General features: G+C 41.2%; 2 protein-coding genes across 5 annotated transcripts in view; both read right to left on the bottom strand.

The window, feature by feature from the left end:
• The window catches only part of PPIL2 (peptidylprolyl isomerase like 2), a 74146-nt gene extending 53245 nt beyond the window's left edge, over positions 1-20901 (bottom strand). For all 3 annotated transcript variants that reach the window (XM_041126377.1, XM_030024457.1, XM_041126378.1), the window contains exons 1-8: positions 20771-20901; positions 20595-20644; positions 20000-20045; positions 19003-19065; positions 18791-18842; positions 4644-4695; positions 2332-2423; positions 699-788 (exon numbers count right to left, since the gene is read on the bottom strand). In XM_041126377.1, the coding sequence (XP_040982311.1) occupies positions 699-788; positions 2332-2423; positions 4644-4695; positions 18791-18842; positions 19003-19065; positions 20000-20045; positions 20595-20644; positions 20771-20802 (477 nt within the window). In that variant the 5' untranslated portion in view covers positions 20803-20901. The remainder of the gene's footprint in view (positions 1-698; positions 789-2331; positions 2424-4643; positions 4696-18790; positions 18843-19002; positions 19066-19999; positions 20046-20594; positions 20645-20770) is intronic.
• Positions 20902-23231: 2330 nt separating this feature from the next.
• The window catches only part of LOC115345429 (protein HIRA), a 38902-nt gene continuing 37519 nt past the window's right edge, over positions 23232-24614 (bottom strand). For both annotated transcript variants that reach the window (XM_030024107.2, XM_030024108.2), the window contains exon 25: positions 23232-24261. In XM_030024107.2, coding sequence (XP_029879967.1) covers positions 24145-24261 — 117 coding nt within the window. In that variant the 3' untranslated portion in view covers positions 23232-24144. The remainder of the gene's footprint in view (positions 24262-24614) is intronic.

Genomic DNA, 24614 nt, shown 5'->3' with positions numbered 1-24614 from the left:
AAAAGAGTAAGACGGACAATCAACTTCAGTCTTAATGTAACATGTTGACTTCCTAAAAGTTTATATACTTTACGTTCTAAAACATGTTTCTTTTGATAACATCGACCAAGTACTGTTGGCTGTCTAGAGCTGAAGACGATTCTGGACATATCTTTACCTTTCCTCTACCCAGTCTTTTCCCAATGCACTTCTTAAGTCTCACAATAAATCAGGGGTGTCACTGCAATTTTTCAGGTAAGATTAACCAAAAAAATCCCAAAATCTTATATGTAGTTTGACATCTGAAACTTACAGTTATGCACAAGGTCTTATATTTAGTCAGATACAGTGACATAGTGAGCAACCGCAAATACATTCATAAAAATTCACATTTTTACATGGCATCCTTGACTTTTTCTGGGCACCTTTTTTTTTTCCCCCTCCTTCAGTTTACAAAGTTGAACAATCTGCTTATCTACAAGGCACACAATAATGACTCTAGAGATTTGTCAGGCTCTAAGTTATATGAAATCTTTGTGGTTCATCTGGATAACAAAGAAAATACAGCAGTTCCCTTTCTACCCACCTCCAAGACACACATACGGACAATGTTTCTCTGTTCAATTATTCTAGATTCCTGCTATAACAGTGTACATAGCAACATTTCATCCTCTGCAAAAAAGCTGTATAGTAAGACATGTACAGAGAGAAAAGTTTACCTGCAGTGTCACAATGTCTTGCCGAGTGAAGGGCTCGTCTGTCAAAAGATCCTTGTAGCTCTTTGGTTTTATGTTCAGCTGCTCAACTGCCTAACAGCCAGGCAAAAGACACAGATATTAAAAATTGGATTCTAATGTGTAAATAGTACAAGTAAATATGTGATACCAATAAAACCTTAAAGTACAAATGATAAAGAAAACAATTTCAGCCTTCATTCTCAACTCACAGCTGCAGTATTTTCATTGTGTGCTTTAACAGACGAGAAGCTTTTGTCTTTCATCCCTACAAAACTCGATAGTTTTGTGTGGTTTGCTTTTTTTAAGAAAAGAACGAACCTTGCAGTCTCCATTCCATAGTTATGCATACAATTTTATCCAAATTCATCATAAAAATATTGCCAAAATGAAAAAACTTGCTTGTAGTTTTCTAAGTTAAGTATTTACGGATGGTATAAGACAGGCAGCTTTAACAAGGGGTCAGTATCTCCCCCACTGTCAGCACCCCTCAGGGAGACACGCGTGTCCCAGGCCAGCTCATACCACAGCAGAGTTGCATTAGCCCCTCACACTCTGTCCACCCTGACTGCTGCACCTAGCCTGCAGCAACACTTCTGTTCACCTGAGAAAATTAAATGATGCTCAACAAAGCAGCAGCGTGTCATTTCATAGTGAGAATCAATGTGGAATAAATGCTTTGTCATTACGAACATATACATCATACAGAGAGATGACTATGGAGGTCTACCTGAAAAAAACCTGCATCTGTCTTATTCACCCAAATGTCCTCTATTCTCCTTAGATGAAAGTGATAATATTTTTCTAGTACCTCCAAGAGTCCATAAATTAATTCCATACTTAAAAAAACCAATAAATGCTATTGCTTCAACTGGTACACCACATGAGAAACAGACCCTCTTGGCGCAGCTTGTTTAGGAAGCCTGGTATTATAACTTGTAGTAAACTGAGCAATAGTTTTACAATATCAACAAGCATTTAACAAAGACTACTCTTAAACTCATTCTTGCCTTTTAACCACAGCAATCAGAGGATCATGCTTCCAGAAGGAACAGAAAATACCTTCTATTTTAACTTACTCTTGACTGCTTTCACAGCTGGAATGAAGACAGTTCAACTACAACAGAGCAAGTTTTCAAAAATGGGATGAATCCAGCCTTTTCCTTGATTGCAATGGTTTCAGCTGACTCCTCTCTCAGTATCTGAAAGTCCTACTGGAATTTCCCATCAATAGATTTCAAAAAGCAGATGTTTCAGTGTTCAGACTTTTTACAACTGTGGATATGGATCCATTAATTGAAGGATTTATTTGCTACTGAAAAATAAATAAACCTTGCTTTTGCCATAAGGATTATGCAAACAAGTCACAACTAAAATTCCACCTGCGTTCGCACAAATGTTCACAAAACACAAATAAAAATGCAGTTCAAGTGTCCATTAAGGCAGTCTCTCTGCTCTTTCCCCAGCTTCAGTTAAAATACTCTTTTCTCCTCATACTTCAATTTCCCTGGCTGTAAAACAAGAATAAAACTTACCTATCTTGTTAAAGCATTTTGTGATCTTGAATGAAATGCATCAAGTATAAAATTTTAATAATGAAATGCAACAGAGAACCTACCTCATAGGCAAACACATTTCCAGTTGTCTTGATGGCCACGATATGGGAGTTATTGGTGAATACAGTAAACAGCACTGGACAGTGGTATTTACCTGATGGAGGGGAAAAAGCTTAAATTTGGCATGAAGTCCTGCAACTGTTTTGAAATAGTTAATTTCTGTTATCTCTGTGAAGGATATTTACATTAATTTTTAACATAAAATGTAACTTCAGTGTGTATTTAATGGTGTTTTAACTACAGTATGATTCTTCAGTGCCAAATAGAAAAACTAACATGAGAATTATAAAGCAAGCAATGAAAATGCAGTTTTGAAATCTACTGCCTTCAATCCCTCAACACAGAACTTTGTCCAACTTGCTTGATATCTATGAAGTACCACAATACAATTGTTATTGTTGTAATCAAAGCTCTATTGATAGCATGAGCCTGTACCTTGTAACATGCCCAGTGCCCTATTTTCAGTGTTGTTCCCAGAAATAAAAGTTTAGCTTATGTCCTACAAAAAAGTTCACAGCAGCTGTTGAGCTTTTAGGAGAGGAGAGTATTTTGTATTCAAATGTGGCAAGCAGAATGCCATTAAATCTGAACACGTTATTCAATAAGGAACCCAGCTTCTGCTCTAATCAAGCTGTGAATTTTCCCAGGAGGGTCAGCATAAATATTAAGCATGTCAACAACAAGCAAACTGATGGAAGGCAATGTACGAGGAAAAAGAAAAATCTCTGGATGATCTCAGCAGAAAGCAATTAGAAGAAGGTTATTAATACTTGATCAGTTTGCTAGACCTGGGGATTTGGGTGAGATTTTTTAAATAGGTTGGGCCTATTTGGTTCTTTTTTTCCTAATTACCATCTGAAAATCAAAACCAGCAGGGAGACCATAACAGAGACTGCTCACAGCACCTGCAAAGGCAGGAGAGGCAAGCACCTACAGAGTATTTACTGTTAACTGATAAGCCAGAGGAAGAACTCTGACCTCCAGCACACAGATGCAAGTAAAAGCTGAGGACTGTTTCTGTTAATACCACCAGAGCTGAAGAAAAGCCATTGCCACAAGGGACTGGAATTCAAGAGGAAGTTTAGAAAGGGATTTTTTGAAAAGGTATCAGGGTATGGCCCAACTAACAGATACAGAAACACGCTGGTAAAATGTGAGGCCCCACTCCAGCTGCATAAAAAAGAGCCAATCACCATGTTTTCAGTTCTAGCAAAAGCAGAGCTGCTGAGTGCGCACACTTGTTGATCTGGATAGAAGGAACTCAGCTAAGGAGGGCTCATTAAATGGAATAAACTGCAATATCTGAAGACCTTTTTATCATACAGGTGTGAACCGAGAAAATCCTACATATGTAGCAATCATTCCACATGTTAAGATTTGAAGAAAAGTCTGCTGATAGACGGAAATGCAACATTTTCCCCTTTTGTTGCATTTTCCCTTGATCAGTTAATGACATAGCATGCACCTTTTTAAGGAAAAGGCTTCTAAGACTGTGCGGCTGCTGTCATTCCAACCCAGCACTATGAACTAGACTTCTTTAAGGAAAGCACAATATCACAGTACCTTTCAAAAACCTTGGCCACAGTGACTATTGATTATTTTTTAACACCCTGCTCTTGAGACATATGGAACACAAAATGCAGAAGAAATCCATCAGCTAGAGATAAGACCTTGTAGTCCATGGACTTTGGTAAGGAGACAGACACTCCAGAATTTTATTCCCACCTAATCCCTGCCACTCTCATTTCAAAGAAATCATTGTCTGCCTTGTAAAAGATGAATTCATCTCCGCTTTTCTCTTTCATTCTTAGCATCCTCTCTTAGATGGCAGATTTTATATCTTTAACCCTGCAGAAATAAAGCTTGAGGCTGCTGTCTTGTGTTCTGCTATTCATAAAATCCCACATGTTCATTTAAGTCTAATTCATTTTATAAACAAAAAGTTGTTCAAAATCAAGTGAACAGCAAATATTGCCCCAGGCAAGATAGAAAAAGATAACATATCATAGAAATTTAGCCATTTCTTAAATTTCTCCTTAAAGTAAACAGTACCTTACTGCAGTAGCAGCTATAGTAAAGTGAAATTGCTGAATAATTTACAGCTCCCCAGTGTAAAGAAAAACAGAAATGGAACTTTAAAGGTAAACATGTCACTCACAAGAAGCAGTTATTCTACTCAAAAAATAAAAACCGTGACAGAGAACACAAACTATGTAACTTTACCATGAGTAAGACAAACCAGGATTTATTAAAGCACTCATTAAGAAAAAAAAAAAAAACCAAAACACAAACCACAGAGAATTACCACACTTACCTTCACTGTTTTTAGCAAAATTCAGCTTTATAAGTGATTTGGCATCTAGTTTCTAAAGAAAATGAAGCATTAAAAAAATTAATCACAACAGAACCTAACCATGGAAATAAAAGGAAAGTGTAACATCAGTGTTAGGATTTTAATAGTACATAATTTATTAATAATATATTGCAAGTTTTCTGAATCATCAGAACCCTGGGAATTTAAGTCACAGACAGCCCACAAAAACAAGGCTCACCGAGGCTGAGAACTGGGGTACATTTATTTACAGTGTTGTAGTTTGACACAGTACAGTGCTAACCAGAGTGAATAAGCTCAAGAAGTTGCACACAATTGTCTTAGCACAAACTGAAAGGGGAGTTTGCATGAAAAGCTAAGAGGCAAAGATCATTGCTGCTGATCAGAAGTGACAATTCAGAAGGGACCTCTGATGGAAGTCATAAAGCCAGCAAACCTTTTTGGCAATCAAGCTTGCTACCTTTTCTGAAATAACTGTCATTTTTCTTTTACTTCAGGAAACGTGTAGCAGAGCCCACATGATAACTAGCAATAATGAAGAGAAATGGAGGCACAAATTCTCTGGAGAGGCACTTTGGGTGATGAAGGGAGTCCTAGGAGGGATCTTTGGCTACTTAATCCCCAGGTAGCAATTCCACAGAAGAGGGAACCAAGATAGCAGCCGAGGTTGGGGTAATGTTCTCTGACTCCAGAGAGGACACCGCAAACTAAGCTAGTTCCTGCTCTCCCATCCTTCATCAGAAGAATGTCTATGGCATTTTTCTGCTGCCCTCTCTCCAGAGGGGCTTTCTGACATTGGGAGGGAAGAGCTATCGGGCTGGCAAACACTTCTGGACGATCAGGCTGCTCCCTCCCCGCAGCCTTCCCTAAGACATGAAAGCTGCAAGCACACCCAAAATAACAGTGAGCCTTCAGTAACATGACAGGGCAGGCCCATATATGCCAGTCATTTCACAGGGTCAGTATCGCTGGCATGACATGACAGGGCATACCACGACCGAGGTCACCCTGCCAGGACGGTCAGGTAGTGCTCAACTGGGGCACCAAGCTGGAGACAAAGTCCAGCCCAGCAAGCTGCAAGGCTGAGTCAGGATCTCAGATACATTAAAAAACCAACAAACCTTTTGATTGTTATCAGCTGCCAGAGACAGTTTCACTACCAAATTGATCGTTAAAAGCACACACAGCACAGGCCTTTATAAAAGAAACAATCGGTTCTCTTCTCAAAACATGCACCTGAGCAGATTAGGGAGGTTTTTATAACCCAGACAGCTCTTTATAAACAGCTACGAGTGGAGATCTGCCAGCCGCGGTGCCGATGCTGCGAGTTCAATCATTATGGCAAAGAGCGATAACAAAATCATGTGAAACTAAGTCAGTGGGCTTTTTCTGGCTAATCAAAATTCATATTCTTGGTTCAGAGAGTACACATTATGACAGCTGGACTCATTCGTTTATAGAAAGGCACATCTCAAATTCTTTTCAGCCAACTGGCAAGCTCATATGCTGCCGGAAAGGTAGCCATCTCTCTAATTTATTATCAAGAAAAGCAATGAGGGCTAGTAGGAATAAGATGAGAAGGGAAAAAAGAGGCCAGGTTAAGTTATATTTAGTTAGGCAATCAAAGACCAGTGCTGCTGTTTTTCATTAAATGGATTCTCAAAAAAAAACCCCAAACCCCAACAACTGCACACTGCTGGGGCACAAAGACAGCAAAGGCAACAGCAGCTTCTGAAATGACTAACTGAATGCAGAGCTTTATTCATTTATTTATCTTCTTACAAGAACAAAATTGTCAAAGAAGTAGTATGGGAACAGCAGAGTTGCCAAAATGAACATATGATCCTGGACAGATCTGATCAACCTAAACAACTTATTAACACAAAGCAGCATCCATCTGTGCACATGTTGTGCAACAGCCCAAAAATTATGTTCCAGAAAAAGCTTCTTTAGAAATACAACCGCTGGAAACATTGATAATTTGAAGGAAGGCCTTTAAATTATCTTCCTGGCAGACTTGAGCTATCCCCTAAACATATGAGCAGATCATCTTTAAACAAAAATGGAAACAGTTCCCTAAGAAACAGTTTAGCGTGACTGAAGATTCAGATTTATACCTTGACAGAAATTCGGTGGAAAAGACAGACTAAACTGCTATACAGACTTTAAAGGTAGCAAGAACTGCACTACACTGTTTCATCTGTCAACGTATGATGATCAGGGGGTGTCCAGAGAAGTTGTGGATGCCCCATCCCTGGAAGTGTTCAAGGCCAGGTTGGATGGGGCTTTGAGCAACCTGGTCTGGTGGAAGGTGTCCCTGCCCATGGCAGGGGGGTTGGAACTAGATGATCTTTAAGGTCCCTTCCAACCCAAGCCATTGTGTGATTCTATGTATCGTTAGAAGTGCTGCCAAATCCTCGGACTCCTACTCTGTACCCAGGGAAATAGTATGGTATTTCAGGTCACATTGTTTTACAATATGGAAAAAGGTTAGTTTTCAGCATCAGTTACTCATGGTGCATCAGCTGCTCATGCTGGCATCTGTTCCCCACTGAGACCAGACTTATACAGTCTTGTATGTCAACAGTAAATAAAAAAATAGTGATTCTCATATAGGAGTTGAAATACATGCACTGCCTAGATTCTTCTTCCAGGATGAGAACTGTATCCTGAAGTGCTGTATGAACATTATAAACTTCTATTGCCACAGACTAGTGTCCTATCAAGCTTGCATTGAAGAAGTGACCTTGGCATGTCAGCTCACACCCTTTGGAGCAGCTCTGCGCTTCAGCTGAGCTGGCAACAGCTTCATGCCCAAGCACTCCCACGCCGTATCACGAGGGAACTTGCCACTACTGATAAAGGATGTTGTTTGTGCAATGTATTTATGAAAAGGGATGGAAATGGACCAAGAGTTGTATATGAGAAAATATGTGGGGGAAATCTAATTAGGGCAAGACCTCAAAAATATTTTGAGAAGTTGATTGACATGTCTTAATGCACATCAAGACAAGAGGGGGATTTAGTGTTTTGTCAAAGGAAATCTTTGGAGCACCAGATTGGCAAAACCAGGCGATGATCTGCTACAAAGGACTGCCATGGCTTACAAAGGCAGCTCAGTGCCCAAGACCAGGCTGCAGGATTGGGCAACTGCACATGGAGCAGCCACAGAGGAGGGAGTCCAGCCCACACACCCGGACTTCCAGTTGGTCCAGTTTTGAAAGACCTACATGTTACACAGGAAACTACAAAAGGACATGACATAGGAAACCTGTATCATATTTTTTCTCCCTCTCAAGTTTTTCATTTCACATGAAAACTGGGTTATCTTGCATGTGGGTGAATCTGCTTTTATTTATTCTCCATCAAAAGTCAAAGCTTTCCAAGCACCATCACACAGTTTGTTGCCATGGAAATGACCATTATGCCACACACCGGTGCCAGCCTTCACAGGAAGAGACACCAGGAGTGAATGAGTCCTAAAATGAGTTAAAGTACTTGTTTTCATGCATTTCTTATTATTATAAAGCATAAGAGAGCTCAAATATTGCATACACAATATTCAAGTTCAAAACTATTTCCAACCTGAGTTTCCCTGACACACACCTACCATCCAGTTTCAGCCAATCTCCAGTGAAAAAAGCAAGGAAAAACCAATGTTTAGTAAAAACACTTGAGATCTAATTAAAATTCTAAATTCTTAACAAAAATGAAAGGCCACAAGCATCCGCCACTTCCCCTAAGCAGAAATAAGAGCTGCATATTCACTTCTAAAAATATTTAATGCAAGAATACTGGAAAGCAGACACATTTCACGGCGTGTAATGCCAGCTGCTCCACAGCAAGGAAGGGCTAAAAAAACCCAAATGCAAAACCATGCAAGCTCTTTTCTCAGCTGACTCCTCTTTCACAGGCACACTTCCACAAAGGCAGCCAAGGCTACTTTTGGCCATGACCTACTTTCTTGCAGCAGCAAGAAGCCCCACCGCCCTGCGCGGTCTCATCTGTCAGCTGACAGCACTCGCTCCTGCGGGATCCCAAAGGGCAGCATCCTTTATTGATACCCAAAGCAGAGGTTATTACGATGCGTAGGTTAGTGGGGCACTGTGGCAGCTCACAGATGAAGCATGCCGATTATTTCAAATTAAATCATTCTCTGTCATCGCTGTGTGTCTCATGAAGATATGACCTACAATCCCCGCGCATCAATTAGTTACACTTTCTGAATCTCTTTGGTCTGTGGCTGCATGTTCTTCTTTTTAATGAGGCTCTGACCCTGTTGGATACGCACCAGCCTGAAAAGCAATCAAAATGGGCTCATTTGATTTTCTACCCACACATGGGTAGAGCTGGTGATGTGCGGCAAGAGTTGCATTTAGTAAATACAGACTTTCCCGCTCTATCAACAGTAATTGAGTTAGCATTAAAATATTCAACACTTGGGGATCGGACACACATCTGAATGGCCTCTGGCAGGAACGCACAATAATCCAGTGAAGCTACTGTGGGGAAAAATTCATGTGTCACATCTGAACTGGTTGACAACACAAGGACAAAATCATCCAATGCTGCCGTGGCCATTTGGTGGGTTCTCATCTCACCAAAACAAGCAACACAGAGTTACCTCAAACAGAAGAGAAAGCCAAACCAAATACCAATATTAAAACACAACATTGCCTACCAAGTACCAAATTTAGCTTAGCAGCAAATGAATTTTGTATTAATTTCTTTGGTTGCTTTAAAGATGAGACCTGTTGCTCTTTGCATACAACTTCATATTTTAAGAAGCCGTCTTACAATTTTCTCTGCTATAAAACCTTCAAGAAATATGGGAATATTAATTGAATGAATAGTATTCGAATAACTCCATGTATAATGTTACTTATTTCAGATCTTGTAAATGGATTTAATGATGATAAAAGGCATTGGAAATCCTTAGGAAGTCTACATTATGGGAGCGCGATTGGAAAAATCAGCAGTGTTTTAACAAGATAAGCCATCCTCATGTAGTTCCGTATTTCATGAAAAATTTGGGGTCAGCAGCCAAGAGGCCAGAATAGTCTCATGATTCAAGGTATCGTTTATATGTTCAGTTCAACAGCAAAAATGCTAGATATTTATCATGTGGGCAATGGTCTACCAAATGCTAAAAAGATACCCTCAATGCACATTCTTGGATGAAGCTGCTGTTCAACTGCAGCTTTCATCTACTACTGAACTGGTATGGAAATGGACACAAAAGATCCTTCATTACGCATTTCCAGACCACTGTATTTCCATATTTAGATTTTAATTAAACTGACACCATATGGTCACCAAAGCCTTGTCCAGAGAATCATAAAGATATGCTTGATAACACACACATGGCTTACAGATACTAGCAGTAATGTTGCTCTATCAAAGAGCACGTTAACAGAAATTACCATGAGAAAAAGATGTGTAGTTTCATCTACAAGATTAAACCTGTAGTCTTAATGCAGTCAGAAGTCTATCAATCCAGAGACCCACAGCCAGATACAACATGGTTCATAGAAAATAAAGCTTTGCAGAAGCATCAAAAAGCTAGTCTCCAATTTTAGTGAAAAACAGGCAAGTAAGGATCTGTAGGAAACCTCATGCTGCATCTCATTTAAGGCTAGAGCATTTCACAGCTGCTAGTTTTTCAAGTGTCACAATCACAAAACCCCATCCAATGTGCACACTTCCACAAAACACAGAAAAGGAAAAAAAAGAGACCATCTGTCCAGTCTGTAAAACCTAGATGTAAATACTTTTTTGCTGTAAGGGAAATAATGCATTAGGAATAATGCTAGACACATTATCTGCCTGCATCCAGAGCTGGCTTACTGGATAAAACACTGCCCATCACCACCACCACAATCCCCATCAGCAAGGTGTGAAGGAGGCACAGCAGCTTGGCCAGTGACTCATGACACTGGAGGGTTTTAAACATCTCCTTTTGATAAAGCACTTGAACAGTAAGTCTAGGCAAATCTCATCTTCTTTGCCCTCACTGTTGCCCAAAGATACAAGGAATTGAAAAATAAATCCCCCTTTTAGGACAGATAAAGGCTATCTCTTGGTGGTGCTGGGTGCACTACTGTAAAACACACTGATACAACTTTGGAAGAGAAACAACCAACTATCCACGTGTTCGCCACTAACAAAGGAGAGTGGGAAAGTTTCAGAAAATGCAACAAAAAAGGAGTCATCTTCCAGGTCACCAGCCTCACCGGGACCTTCATCCCCTTGACCCCCCAGTGTTTTATGACTATTGCCAGCTATGACACATGACTTTCTGGTCATTCCTCTAGGCAGGAATCATGTCCTCATATGTTTCTATCCAGGGGCCTTGAAAATTTATGGTCACTAGTCAAATATTAACTCATTTAGACTGTTGACTAAAAGCTAATAATTTCTGAAGCAAATGAGGTAAGATGACATGGTTCAGTTGCTGCATATTGAAGAGTTCATCTTGTTCAAAGTAGATTCTAGGCATTTGAGCAGCAGCTTGTGCCTGCTGCCCCCAGACAAAAATGCACCTAGAGAGAGATGCTGAATGATAATGGCTGTAACCACCTGTGCCTGAAAGACTGCTACAGGCCACAGAAATATAGGCAGCAACATTCAACCAGAAACAAAACAACAACAACAAAAAAAAAAAAAAAAAAAGAAAAGGAAGAACCACTGCTCATCCTGGCTAACTCATATTTATAAATAAGTATCTGCTTCTGAAATGACCCAAGCTATCAAGAGAAAATGCAACAAATTATCATATTCTGAAAGCACCTTTCATGTCTCAACTCATACACTGAAACTGTTTTCTGTCTTACATTATCATGTGTAATATATCAAAGTATTTCAGGAAGAGATTAGAAAATATTCCCACCACTGTAGCCGGCATTCACCCAGCATTTACTGCGTACAATTAAGATTAACCCTGTTCAAAGAAGATAAATTAAACAGATGCGGAGAAGGACAATTGTGACCATTTAGGGTATAGACAACTTAAAGGCAAGAAGAACATCTAACAGGAAAATACAAGTCTCAACAAGAAAATGTCAAGAAAGCATTAAACTCCTCTGTACCAAATACACAGCTGTAAACACTAACAGAGACAAGCACAGTTTTGGCACAAATACAAACGAGACTAAGCTGGTCAAACCCAAAATTTACAGAAGATATCTATCAGATGAAAAACCATCAGAAGAACCTCTCGGCAGTCATAGCAGGAAGAAAGCAAACACTGGTTCAAGACAGAGCACGCAGTTTGCAAAGCAGACTGTGAGAGAGCCGAGGACCTCAGAGAGTCTTCCAGTTTTCTGTTCCTGATCATTTCACCCTTCTTTCTGCAACACATGAAAAACCAACTAAGCTGGATTTGTCTGAATCATTTTTCAACAACAAAGCTTCCCTTGGTTTTATTTCTGTAAGCTTTGTTCTCTGCTCTGTAATAAGCTATTATTCACCCAGAACAAAACTGTATTCCCACCTCCCACTGAAACTTTTCTTACAAATAAACAAGAAAAAACCTCCCTCCTTCACTTCAAATGTACAGGAAAAAATATGGTTAAGTTTAACAAAAGAGAAAAAAAGGGGGTAATTGGCATTTAAACCTATGCAATATCTGAAGACTTGACTGAGTTGCATCAGACAAATTAAGAAATATACTTTGAATTTCAAAGATGAAGATGTGCTGGCTTCTGACATGTATGTGAAAAGCGTTCTTTAGAGAGGAATTAGAATTCTCATTTATACATCAGTTATGCTACAGCCAAATGAGACCTGAAGTTACTGATCCACCTAAATGATCACTCATTTCCAAAGCCCCAAGGAGAAAACATAGCAGACTACTTGGATTTCAGGTGCTGTGCTCTGATGCTGAGGAAAAAAAACAGTGAAAGGGGATATGTCTCACTCCTGAATTTTTCTACATAATGAAAAATATCTCAATTGGTCAAACTATTTTGCTCTTAATTAGATAGTCCCAGCACTCTAAGATACGGAAAACGGAAGTGGAGATAGGCTGCCTATGGAGGGCTGCACAGCATCTTCCCCTCATATTTTGTATCTAGACAATGAATGAAAATGCTCAGAGTAAGCATAATCTCTTTGGAAATAGTAAGAATGAAGAAAACTTTCCAAGAGAAAAAGATGAAAAGTCACAAGGAAAATCTGACTCCTGCTGCAGTGTGCCACCTTTAGAAGACCTCAAAATCCTAAGGTAGTATTACCACTATGGTGCAGAAAGGTCTAGACGAGCACTCTGAAAATGCATCACATTGAACATTATCTACAGCTATTACATTTTCCTGACAACGTATTCCAAAAGCAGCTACTGCTATGCTGGCATGAAAGAGGTCACCTTCAAACCACAGATCCTTGTCTGATGACATCCATTATTTGCTGCTTGTTATCTAGAAACACACCTGGAATAACACAATTAAAAGCAGTAATCTGCAGCAAATTACCACACAGACCGTCTGAACCAAGTTAAAAGCCACAGTCACTGTTGATTTAGCCAATATGGGTCACGTGAAACTTGAACTTGTCCTCTCCTCCGTTCAGGCTGCAAACCCGTCCCACTCAACTCAGCGTTGGATGAGTTTTGTTTGTGATCTTGATCTTGACACCTCTGACTCAGCAATGTGTGAAGCTCATGCAACCCACTTACAGGAATCCATTCCTGAAACACACGGGCCCAGTGCTGATTATTTGATAGAGGTGGAGAGCAATTTGTAGTGAACTATAAAGCCTTGGCTGGAACTTAACCTGTACTTTAACACCTGTTTCTACAGTATTTGTTATTTCCCACACTCCTGACATGCTGCAGTTTGTTTATTCAGAATATTGCAAAAGAAAAAAAAAATACCTAAGCCCTCTTTGTCATTACATTCACTTCTCAGGTGAAGAAACAATTATCAGTGCTTTCTATTTCTGTTCTGTGCTTTCAAAATACATACACAGTAAAAACACTTTTAAGATTAAGGAAGTTTTACCTTTGCTCTAATTTCTGCATCCTTTTCAGGCAGGATTTCCCTTATTTAGACAGCCAAAGACTTTTTTAGTGCATAAAAAAAAAAGTGCTGTAAGGTTGTTTGCTCATTTTTAAAGTGGGATTAATAAATTCAGCAGTAAAAAAGTAATTTTATCCATAGCCTCTCCATTAACCTGGTCAGAAAGCTTCTCTCACTGCAAGACCAGCAACTGATTTCTATGAGACTGACTGAAATCTAGTTGATCAAATTGAAAAGAAACAATGCTTTCACAATAAAATGAAGTAACAATAGCCACCAGCACTTGGGAGAGGAATTAGCTAATAAGCATATTTAAGGAATGTATTTGAGAATGACTTTCCAAAGTTTTGAAATAACAGACTTGGTTGCAATTTTTTCTTTTGAAGGTAAGAAGTTACTGGTTTTGAAAGTGCCTGTAATTATTCAGGCAAGCATCATCCTACCAACCTTATTTCAAACAAAGGATTAAAAAAAAAGGGCACTGCTTACATTCCTACATGAGCAGTGCTGGAGGGAGGAGGTGTCCCCTACAGGCTCTGTCATTGCTGCAGGGCATTGCAGGTACAAGATGTGCATCTCTGGGTGCTTTCAAAGAGTGGATCAGACAGGCTTACTGCATGAGGCAGGCACCTGTAATGCCGCAATTATTTGATCATATTAGTCATAATCTCACCCCAAGTCATTTTTGTTTGGTAAATACAGGATTAAGAGTGTGGGAGAAAAATAGCAAATATTTATCTTGTACACAGAGCAAAACTTTGGGTATAGCTCTCTCTTTTAAGAAGGCAGATGTCCTGCTGGGAAAAATCAAAGATTTTCAGCCTTCTGACTCCAAAGTTAGTTCTCATTTTCCATGTCAGTGGCTGTGCTTTCTACTACTTCCTTATATGCCCCAGACTCCTTTTCACTATTATCTTCAGAGGCAGCCCAAGCAAAAGGCTTTCCCAACCCTAAAAAAAATCCTCAGAATTTATAAAAATTTTCCTATTTAACCTAGTAAGAAGCTAAAATCTTGTGACACTTAAGAAAAAGCTCTCTCTGGCCTGTAGGTCTGGATCCTAACCTTGCATGAGACAGGGCACAACACAAGTTGTGCTCTGCCTCATTCAGACCAGAAATGTCACTCCTAGTCTCATACATCCAGCACACAGCATCTTCAGGTCTCTTAACCTGACTCTTAGGCATATATTAAGCCCAAGCTAAATTAACTCGACTGAATCCTGTTTAACCTTCAAGACATACATAGGTAACAACCACACAGCTGCACGTGGCCCTTAACATGAGGATTGCCTCTCTGCGTTATGCGGTATCAGCAGACACACGGATTTTAGTTTGCTCTGAGCAGTGCAGAAACAATTCACACAAGTGAGCCCTCTGTATGAGTTTAAAAGCAGATGCACTTAAAACAGTCACAAAATTGACTTTGGACCAAAGCCTTAGAAGCAAACACCAGAGAAGAACTGACTTTCAACTGTCCAAAAGAACTGAATTCCCACAGAAAAGGGGGAACAAGGGACAAAGACCATAGCTATTTCTGAGACAGGGGAAGAGAGATATTAGCCCAAGGATAGAGAGCCAGTCTTGAATGGAGCTGAAGTACACCACAGTAATCTGGCCTACCCACATGCAGTTAGAATGTTATTGAACCAGACTGAGAAAATAGGTATTTATATCAGAAACATTACAACGCAAAGGAGAAAAATAGCTCAGCCCACATATAACATATCAATGCAACAAAGAACAATTTCCTTGAAATTCCTGTCAAAAGGCATGCTGCTACCTTCATGCAGATCTATCATCTGTTCGTATTTGAGATTCCAACAAACCAGACACACTCTGACCAATCTCATTTCTTGGAAAAAGGTACTCCTGAGCCCAGCTGGCTGACTTGTGTGGGCATGCTGGTCACTGCTGTCATATCTCCGCTACATGAAACGTTCTGGCAAGCTTGCAACTATCTGCAAGCCCAAGAAGCCAAGTGCTGTTCTCAGTAAAAAAGAATGAGCTAACTATGACTTTTCTCTTTATTTTATGCAATTGTAGTGTAGACATAAGCTAGGGCAGCGTCCTGACAAAGCTGACAAAAAAGTAAGTGAGCCAATCCCATCTGACAGGCTGTAGTTCAGCTGCAAAAGATGCACTGTTTCTTCGAAAACTGTTGGTGTAGTAACAGAAGTACTTTTTACTGCAATGCATTATTTAAAAGGGGAAAAAAAAAAATATCTAAATCCACTTTCTGGAATAGCTCATGGGAAACTTTAGACAAAGGCCAATGGTGATTTGTTTCTCCTAAACAGATATTGGTGTCCATACTGCACCTCAGGAGAATGTTCGGAAAAGCAAGAAGAAATAAACCATAAACCATGAGAAACTATAGGGAAGGAAAGACAAAAAATTTAAAATATTTTAAACATATCAAAGAATAACTGTGATCTTGGCATTGCAAAATTTCTTTAGAAAGGAAGGCTGGTCCAATAGTTTAGGACTTGGAAGAATCAGAGAAGTCACTTGTAGATCAGTTCACAAACATCCAATTAATAAAAGACTAGCACACTCCTACCCCCTAGGACCACTGTGAAGATAAATATATTAATGATTGCAAGGCTCTCCAATTCTTCATTGAGGGGTCCACTTCAGAAATAAGACAGCTAGGCAGAATTAGTGAGTACCAAGAATGCACCATTAACAATGCTGTTTCCAAGTAGCTTATTGAGTTCCCTGAAATGTTTGGCCTGTAGCAAACCATAACAACAGAAGTACAAGCCACAAAGGATTTCATCATAATTTTTAACTTCAGGACAAAAAAATGGAAAAATTCTCCAGAGCCTCATCACCAAAGATGGAATCATCAATCTGTGCAAAGTAACTTCCTAAGTCCCTGTACAAAACATGGCATTGCAGCTATTCTGGCTCAATTCCTTTTTAAACAAACTCAGAGTCTTGAGTTTCTGTAAGTCAACTCATTACAGAAAATATTTTCTGGTTTCCACAATGAGTAAGCTGTACAAGTAAAAGAAGTTGCACACACAGTGGTAGAGTAAATAGAGGGGAATACAGTCTAGAGATGCACAAGCTCAACTCACTGACTTCCTCCGCCACCTACCCTGCCTTGTCCCAGCACCCCCATCCCCTTCCTGCCCAAGGCCATCCTCCTCTTCGGAAAACCGGAGCTGGCCCTCTGGGAAATGAAGGCTAAATTACAACACTTCCTTCGATCTCACTCTTCAACTTATAGCTCCACAGGGCTGGATTCAGCAGGGCTGTGTGCTGTTCTGGAGAGCAAGCATTTCCTTTTTCTTCAAAGTGGTCTGGAACACCTTGGTCCTGTGGAGGACAGAGCTGTACAGCACAAGTCCACCACTGAATAAAAGGGAAGAAGAAAGGGCTCCCCGAACAGAGTGATACAGAGGAAAAGGGGACGAATGTTGAGGAGAGCTGGAGGTGCACTGCAGATCAACTACAGAAGCACAAGTCTGGGTAAACTAGCAGATGTCAAAGTCTGACTTCATTTGAGCATTTATGATTCACCAAGTATATTCTGCACAATCTCCCTTTCTCGATATTACACAAAACCACTGGACACATTACACCTCTTGCTTAGCATTTACCCAAAGTAATTTTAAACCACATCACGGCTCACAGTCTGAAATGAGAACATGTGTCATGGAGCTGCTCCAAGCAAAAAAAAAAACTGATCTGGCAACATCCCAAAACTCCCAACTGATGCACAGAGCAGCAAGGCGGTGAGAGGCTGGCGAAAACAAAGAAATAGCTGTAATTCCATTCCTTCTCAACAATACATTGGCCTCTTCATGTGTGAAGAAAGACCTTCAATCATCTCTCCATCGCACAAACACACCTGCAGTTTGCTATGACTGAAGATATTGAGTCTCAGGCAGCCTGTTCATGTTTAGAGTTTGGAATGCTGCATCTGTATTTAGCTTCTCCTCGTATCTGTCTGCTGGGAAAATCTTTAATCAAACACAAGATGTTTCAAAGGTAATATGCCACACTGCCATCTGCAAACCAACAACAATCTTGTGCAATGGCTGCCACCTAATGGTCGGGAAAGTAACTGCACTTACTGAAGGAAAAGACAAGTTCCAGTAGCTCAAGCAACAATTTCTGTTTAAAATTTTCCTCTATGCCCTCACAAACAATGCACTCTCTTTTAAAGACCAAAAAAAAAAAAAAAAATCCATCAAGGAAATATTTCCAGTACTTCATATTTATCTGGTGCTTTACAACTTCACGCTACTACAGAAAGTAATCCCTTTGTAATTATAATTTATGCAGAAAAAGGGGGGGAGAAAAACCACCAAGGCACTGAGCATAGTGTGAAATCCCAGTCTCACAGTGAACTATCACGACAGAGGCAGGTCAGCTCCTTTCTGAAATATATTGTCAAGATAACTCAAAAGATTTTGCAGCTTAAGCTTATCATTCATAATATCATCTATTAATCTCTTTAATCTGCATAAAGCCAAACATCTTTTTAGTTAGGAAGCATCACTGCAAGTTTAATCACAGATGCAGAGGTGAGCTTGCCAGCCTCTTGCCCTGTACGGACTAGAATTCTGCTTATATGGGGCAGCAGTACAGAGTCTTTTCCATCAGGCTTTCTGGGCATCACTAGCAGTAACAAAAGAGCTCATATTTCCATCTATACAGATTTTAATTATGCCACACCTGTAGGAAAGGCAAGATACCCTGGGAGTTTATATAAATGAACTGCACGTTTCCTCTGCCATACTATTTACAATCCAATGGAAAAAAAAAAAAGCTCTCCTCTTTCTTCCACACCCACAGTCTGAGGCTGATTATTTTCTACTACAAAAATCATTAGCAAGATGACAGTGAGGGGATATCAGGTCTCAAATCTCAAATCCAGAAGCCCCCCCCCCCCTTTTTTTTTAGCTAAAAAGAGATCTCTAGTAAATGTCTACATTATTTTCAGCAAAGCTGATCTCACAAATATCATACTTCAAAATAGCACTCCCATTCTACTTCTTTTGCTTTCGTTAAGGCATTTTTGTTTCTCCCACACGTTAAATAGGAAACTGAGCATAAGGAAAGCAAAGACATCACGTGAATATACCCATCATTACTTACTTCTCCTGTGATTGGGTTGGTTCCATATTTCTTTATCCAAGGAACAATGCTCCTGCAAAGAGAAAGAATCAAGTAATAAGCGACAAGCACCACCAGAAATCTCTACTGATGGGCATGATTATTTTTGGCAACTTGCTAAGACGAAATGATGACTACACTGCTGTAACCACTTCAGCAACACAAAAGTAAAGCAAGTACAGACAGTAACTTACAGTATGTCAAAGACTGTCCCATCTGGTGTGCAAACTGGGTATTCAAATGGCTGCAGAGACAAACTAGGAAAAAAAGTACACATTCTTTTTAGCAAAATCAGCCAGAAATCATGATGACAGAAGCAAATAACATTTTGCTGATTCACTTGCACATTAAAGCAAGGCTTATACCAATCAAAATACTGAGTGGCTGCCAATACCCACTACCTGATGCTACATAAATTAGGTTAATAACAAAATCCATGAAAGGAGCTGGTGCAGTTCAGTAATGTGTAGCTGCCAGCACTCACAGCCATAGAGCTACAGGATGCTGTAATACTCCCCAGCCTGCTCCCATTGCCATGCTGGGCCACACCAGCACAGAAGATGGTTCAAGCAGAAACACCCACTGTCTTTGCACTGAGATGGGCTAAGGAGTAACTGGCAATCACATTTAGCATCCTCTGTTAGGGATGCTTCCATAATCCAGCCAGCTTTTAGCCAAGCAGCAGTAGTTCGTAGATGTGGATGGTAACTTCTTGAACTATTCAATTTACAAGAGGATTTCTAACCCACCTCTACTAACTCCCCTCTTTCACTCCAGCACTTCAGGCAGTAAAATCTAAACACAAGAAAATTAGCATAAATATTCATTCAATTTACCTAATCACTGCCTCAGAAAGATGAGTGATTGACCAAGCATATTTTGAGCAGGGAAAAGTAGATCCAAGCCCCGATTACACAGATTTGAAAGACTGGAATGTACACAATAATTGTTCTGAATTATTTTATCACTATTTTTTTAGCCATCAGCTCCAATCTCTGCAGACACTAATCATGGAAAGTATAGATATAGTTTCCGTTCTTATTGAATTTTTTCTTGCTGCATTACTATCATAGCAGGCACAAGTCAATGAAAATAACTGCCTCAGAAAAACATGGCTTCAGTAATGGTTCAGTGTGAACAGCCTCAGAAAAACATGCGTCATTTAATAATAATAATGTAAATTTGTCCTACCTGCAGTGATCAAATGATAAACGTCTAAAATTAGTCCGTGGAAGGTCTGTTTATGGAACAAAAACCACAACAGAATTTTAATAAATGCATAGTATTCTAGGTAACAAAGAAACATTTGAAAGTTACATTTTGCTATATACATGGTGGCAATTTGCTGATGACAAGGATAAATACGCTAAACCTTGCAAAACTGTAACTAAAACCAGACCTCTCCTGCAGAGCCCAAGTACACTCCTCAACTGAAATTTCACAATCAGAAAAAAAACCAAAACAGAGCTCTGACAGACAGACAGCACTGAGTTTAAATTGGATGATGAACGCTGTAAGCTTCAAGCTCTGCCCTCCCAGAACTTGCTGAAGGCAGGTACAGCTCACCTGGGCGTTAAACCTCGAATTTCTGCCGTTTCCACGCCGACCAGCCCCCCGGATTTGGGGATCCCCAGCCGCACAGCCCAGCGGTTCAGAGGCCGGGGCTCGGGAGGAGCTCGGACAGCCCCGCTGCACCCAGAGGATGCTCCGCTCGGGGAGGTCACTTCAGCAGCCCCCCCGACCCGAGTGAACGGGGGGACGACGACGGCACCCTTCACCCCTTTACCTGCTTTCTTGCCCCCGTAGAACTGCGTGTACTCCGCGCACGTAATGTACCTGCCGAGACAACGGGGTCACTCACAGGCAGCCGCAGCACACCCGCGGCCTCCCCACACCCCGCGCACCGCCGCGAGGCCCCGAGCCGCCCTCCCCGTCCCCGTCCCCGTCCCCGTCCCCGCTCACATCTTGTCCTTCTGGTGCTGCCTCTTCCCCATGGCGGCGGCTCAGCCCTCGGGCCTTCAGGGACGCGACTCCCTGGGCCCCGCCGAGCCGCCTTGCGCCCGGACGACTGCGGCCGCTGCGCCCTTCCGGTGCGGGTGCGGCGGCGAAAGGCCGCGGTGCGGAAACAGGGGCGGCGGGCGGCGTTCCGGGGCCGGGCCGGCCTGCGGTGGGCGGGAAACGCTGAGGGGAGGAGGGCGGTGGGTGCCCAGCCGCTGCCCGCCGGCAGGATGAAGAGCACGCATCAAACGCACGCGTGGCCTTTCCACTGTCTGAAGACGAGCCTGTTCCCCGGTCCTTGGCGCCCGGCTAAATCTGGTTTTATTTCAGTTTTTGCGGGAGCTCCGGTTGGGTCGTCCCTCACCGGCAGGGACGCCGGGGAAGCCCTGAGGGAGTTTTGGCGGGTGTTTTCCGCCCAGGTCACCTAGCCAGAACGTCGAATCCTCCCTGTGACCTTCCCCATTGCCCCGTCCAAACCATTAATAAAAGCTCCTCGGTTGTTCAAAACAACGTGCCCCTGCTCCCGCACTGAAAGTGTTCCTCCTTGATTTAGCGGCAGGCTTCCTTTGATAGCGTAATACAGCCTCAAACAGAGTTTTTCGCAGCCCTCATCTGAAAGAAGAAAGTGCTGAATGTAAGCAGAAAAAGCTAAAATACCCAGTTTAAGAAAAATGTTCACATTCATTTAAATAGATTTTGTTGCCTGGAATTTGAAATCGTATTATTCCTGGACTGTCAGGCAGTGACAGAACCTCCCAAGAAAAAATGGGTAGAAAAACCTACATCGCATCTAATATGGAGACAGCTCTTCATAAAACGTATTTCAGCATCTCTTCAGAGATTTAATGACAAAGAATGTACTTTCTCTTAGGTAATTACCTTTAAATCATGTTAAACAGCATTCATTACAAGACTGGTATGAACAGCACAAGGCTGAACAGAGGATGGCCAGAATCCAAACATCTTGCCTTTAGCAGGAATCAGCCATCTCTCTCAGAGCTTTCACTTATCAAAGACCTCCAAAATTATCCATGGTCATTTGTTCTTTCCTCAGTAAACCATCAACCTGGCAGCTGCCTACACAGAACAGTCAAGAGTCAAAATCCATGGAAGCTGATAGCCAGACTCCCATGGACTGCACCAGGCTTTGGACTGGACCTACCTTTTCCCCAGACCAGGGTGTCTATCTCCTGTTTTAATGATTTCAGTGGGTTGCTTGCCTGCATACATGAGCACAAAATGAGCAGAACCTGCTCTAGTTGCAGATGTCCCTGCTCACTGGGGTTGGACTAGATGACCTTTAACCCAAACATTCTATGATTGTATTCTACTCTATGAGGAACATAATGCCTGCTCCCAGGAGTACAGACTAATGGGCAATAGCATATGAATCACTCGCAGCACTACTATGACTGGTTGTCACAGTACTATTAAACTTTTTGGACTAGAGGTCAAGGGAACTTGGAACACGTTCACTTTCCCTCCCCACCAGGTATACGCAGAATCAAGCTGTGCTGTCACTACATTTCCCACTGCTTGTTGAAAACTCCCTGATGCCATACTGAGGAATAGCTGCTGAATCAGTTGTTTTTATTGCTCTTCAAGACACTTCAGCCAGCGTGCACATGAGACTGCCGTACAAAGAAGTAATATGGTGTCCATCAGGTCTGGCAGTTGCATACAGGAGGCAACAAAACCCTCCAAATGAGGGGTTTTGTTGCCTTGAAGAACACATCCCTCCCTCTAGGATCCAGACAACCATGTAACTGCAGAGCTGCCTCTCTGAAGAGGGTCAGTCCCCTGCAGCCAGAGTCCACAGTAGCACAGCTAGTCCTTGTCCTGGCTGAGGGCAAAGGCTATTGCTTGTTTCTACTAGAAGTTTAGGGGAGAAACTGCCCTTTTACAAGGGTATAAATACACTTAACTCATTTCAACACTAACTTTCTTACTCAAAAAGATCTCAAAGGCAATAAATTGAGGCACACCTGAATTAGGTCCTGGAAAGAAACAACACACATGCTTTTTTCTTTCCCAGCACCAGGCATACCTTGGGGAAGAAAACAAGTGGATTGATTTGGTTTCAGTGGAATTCCAAAGCCACTCCACAAGTGAACTGCTGGATGGCCACCAGCACTATTTTGTTATTATGAAATGCCACACAAGGAACATGGCCATAACTGCATGAAGCTCATTTCTTGTTGCAGTGCTGACCACTTTTGGCAGTGGTCAGGGGAGCCCATTTTGCTTTGTGTTGCCTGAGATAATGAGCATTCCCACACAGCTCCTGCTCCCTCCGCTGAGATGTGGCTCCAAGAGAAAACATACCTGGTCTAGGGAGATGACAAGTACTTGTCTGATCACGCTTTCAAAGATCACCCAGATGGTATTATTTATTTCTAGACATGTTAACAAGATTCAGCCTGTGTTGACATTTCTGGAGATGCCTGTGCCCTTTGTAATAATTCAAGACCATGTTTTTGCTTTTTGTTTTTTAAACCAATGCAATGTTCATTTATTTTTGTACTTACAAAAAAGAGCCACCCCGTTGTATCCCTCCCCCTCCCCCCAAAATGCCTTTTACAAACATTTAAAAATTAAAAACCAGATGATGACGTGTTAATTTGGTGGAATTCTTTTGAAACATAGCTTTTGTAATTAGAGTTAAATTTCCTACAAGATGACTTTGTAGAGATAGCCTGATTATCGGCCAAATAAAATTCCATATTACAAGTTAGCAAATTCTAGTACAAAAATAGTCCATGTGTTAGAACAGCCTCTTATTATTATTATTATTATATTCACAGGAAAGAGTCTATTGGCTGCATAATACCTTAATATTTATGAAATTTCTTTTTACGTGGCTCATTCATCTAATTTAATATAGTGTTGAGCCTCAATAAATCCTCAGGCAAAAAACCCCTAAACAGGGTTAAATATGCTGTTCAGTGTACTCTGAAGTACTGTGCTTTTCACAGGACATCCAAGAAACCTCACAAACAGTTCTCAGCTAGTTTCGATATTAAAATGAGATCCAGATCCAAAAGGACCCCCCTGAAGTACATATCCACGACTTTCCATAGAAACAGAGGCCACAGCTTCGATGGTTAAGTTTCACTTGGGAAACGGTCTAGCTCATCCACTCATCATTTTCACAAATCCACTTTTGAGCTTCTTTAAAAACTAAAGCAGGTCACTCCTGAAGCATCTGAGACCCTTACAGCACTGCCCTCTTCAGGAGTTTCCCTACTGACCGGGCTCTTGCTCCTCTTCTGTCTCTGGTTAATGCTGTTCAGCAGTTTCTCTCGGACCAGGCCCCGCAGGGAAAATCTGGGGAAATGCTACTTGTCTCTCAAGATGTCTAGCTGCTCTTGATATTCTGTGAAAAGCCTCTGGAAGCGGAGGTTCTGTCCAATAACAGGAAGAAGCTCTTTCAATAGTTCTCTCTTTCGTAAACCCTGCACAAAAAACACGAAAGCATTCTCAGAATGTATTACTTGCCATCATGAATATATTTGATAGAGCTGTTTAAGATTCATGCCTTTTTTCCTGCCTGGAGAGGGCTGTATATTTTATGTTCTTACTCTGCTTACATGACTCCCAGAATAAAAAACTGTCTTTATATTTATATACACTCATGAAGCTGGTGCAGCCTCTGCAGTTACAGCCTCCAGGTGTGCTCTGAGAAGGGAAGACACTTCATTGGCACGTCGCTATTTCAAAGTTGCTGTCTGAAGAATGTGGAGACCTGAACATGCAACTCTGCTCCATCTGCGTGATACTCAAGACAGTACCAGAGCTGAGACTGTGG

This window comes from Aquila chrysaetos, chromosome 9, assembly GCF_900496995.4.
Source record: "Aquila chrysaetos chrysaetos chromosome 9, bAquChr1.4, whole genome shotgun sequence".
NCBI lineage: Eukaryota > Metazoa > Chordata > Aves > Accipitriformes > Accipitridae > Aquila > Aquila chrysaetos.
The sequence above is the reverse complement of the archived record's forward strand: the minus strand, read 5'-3'. Positions and strand labels throughout refer to the sequence as shown.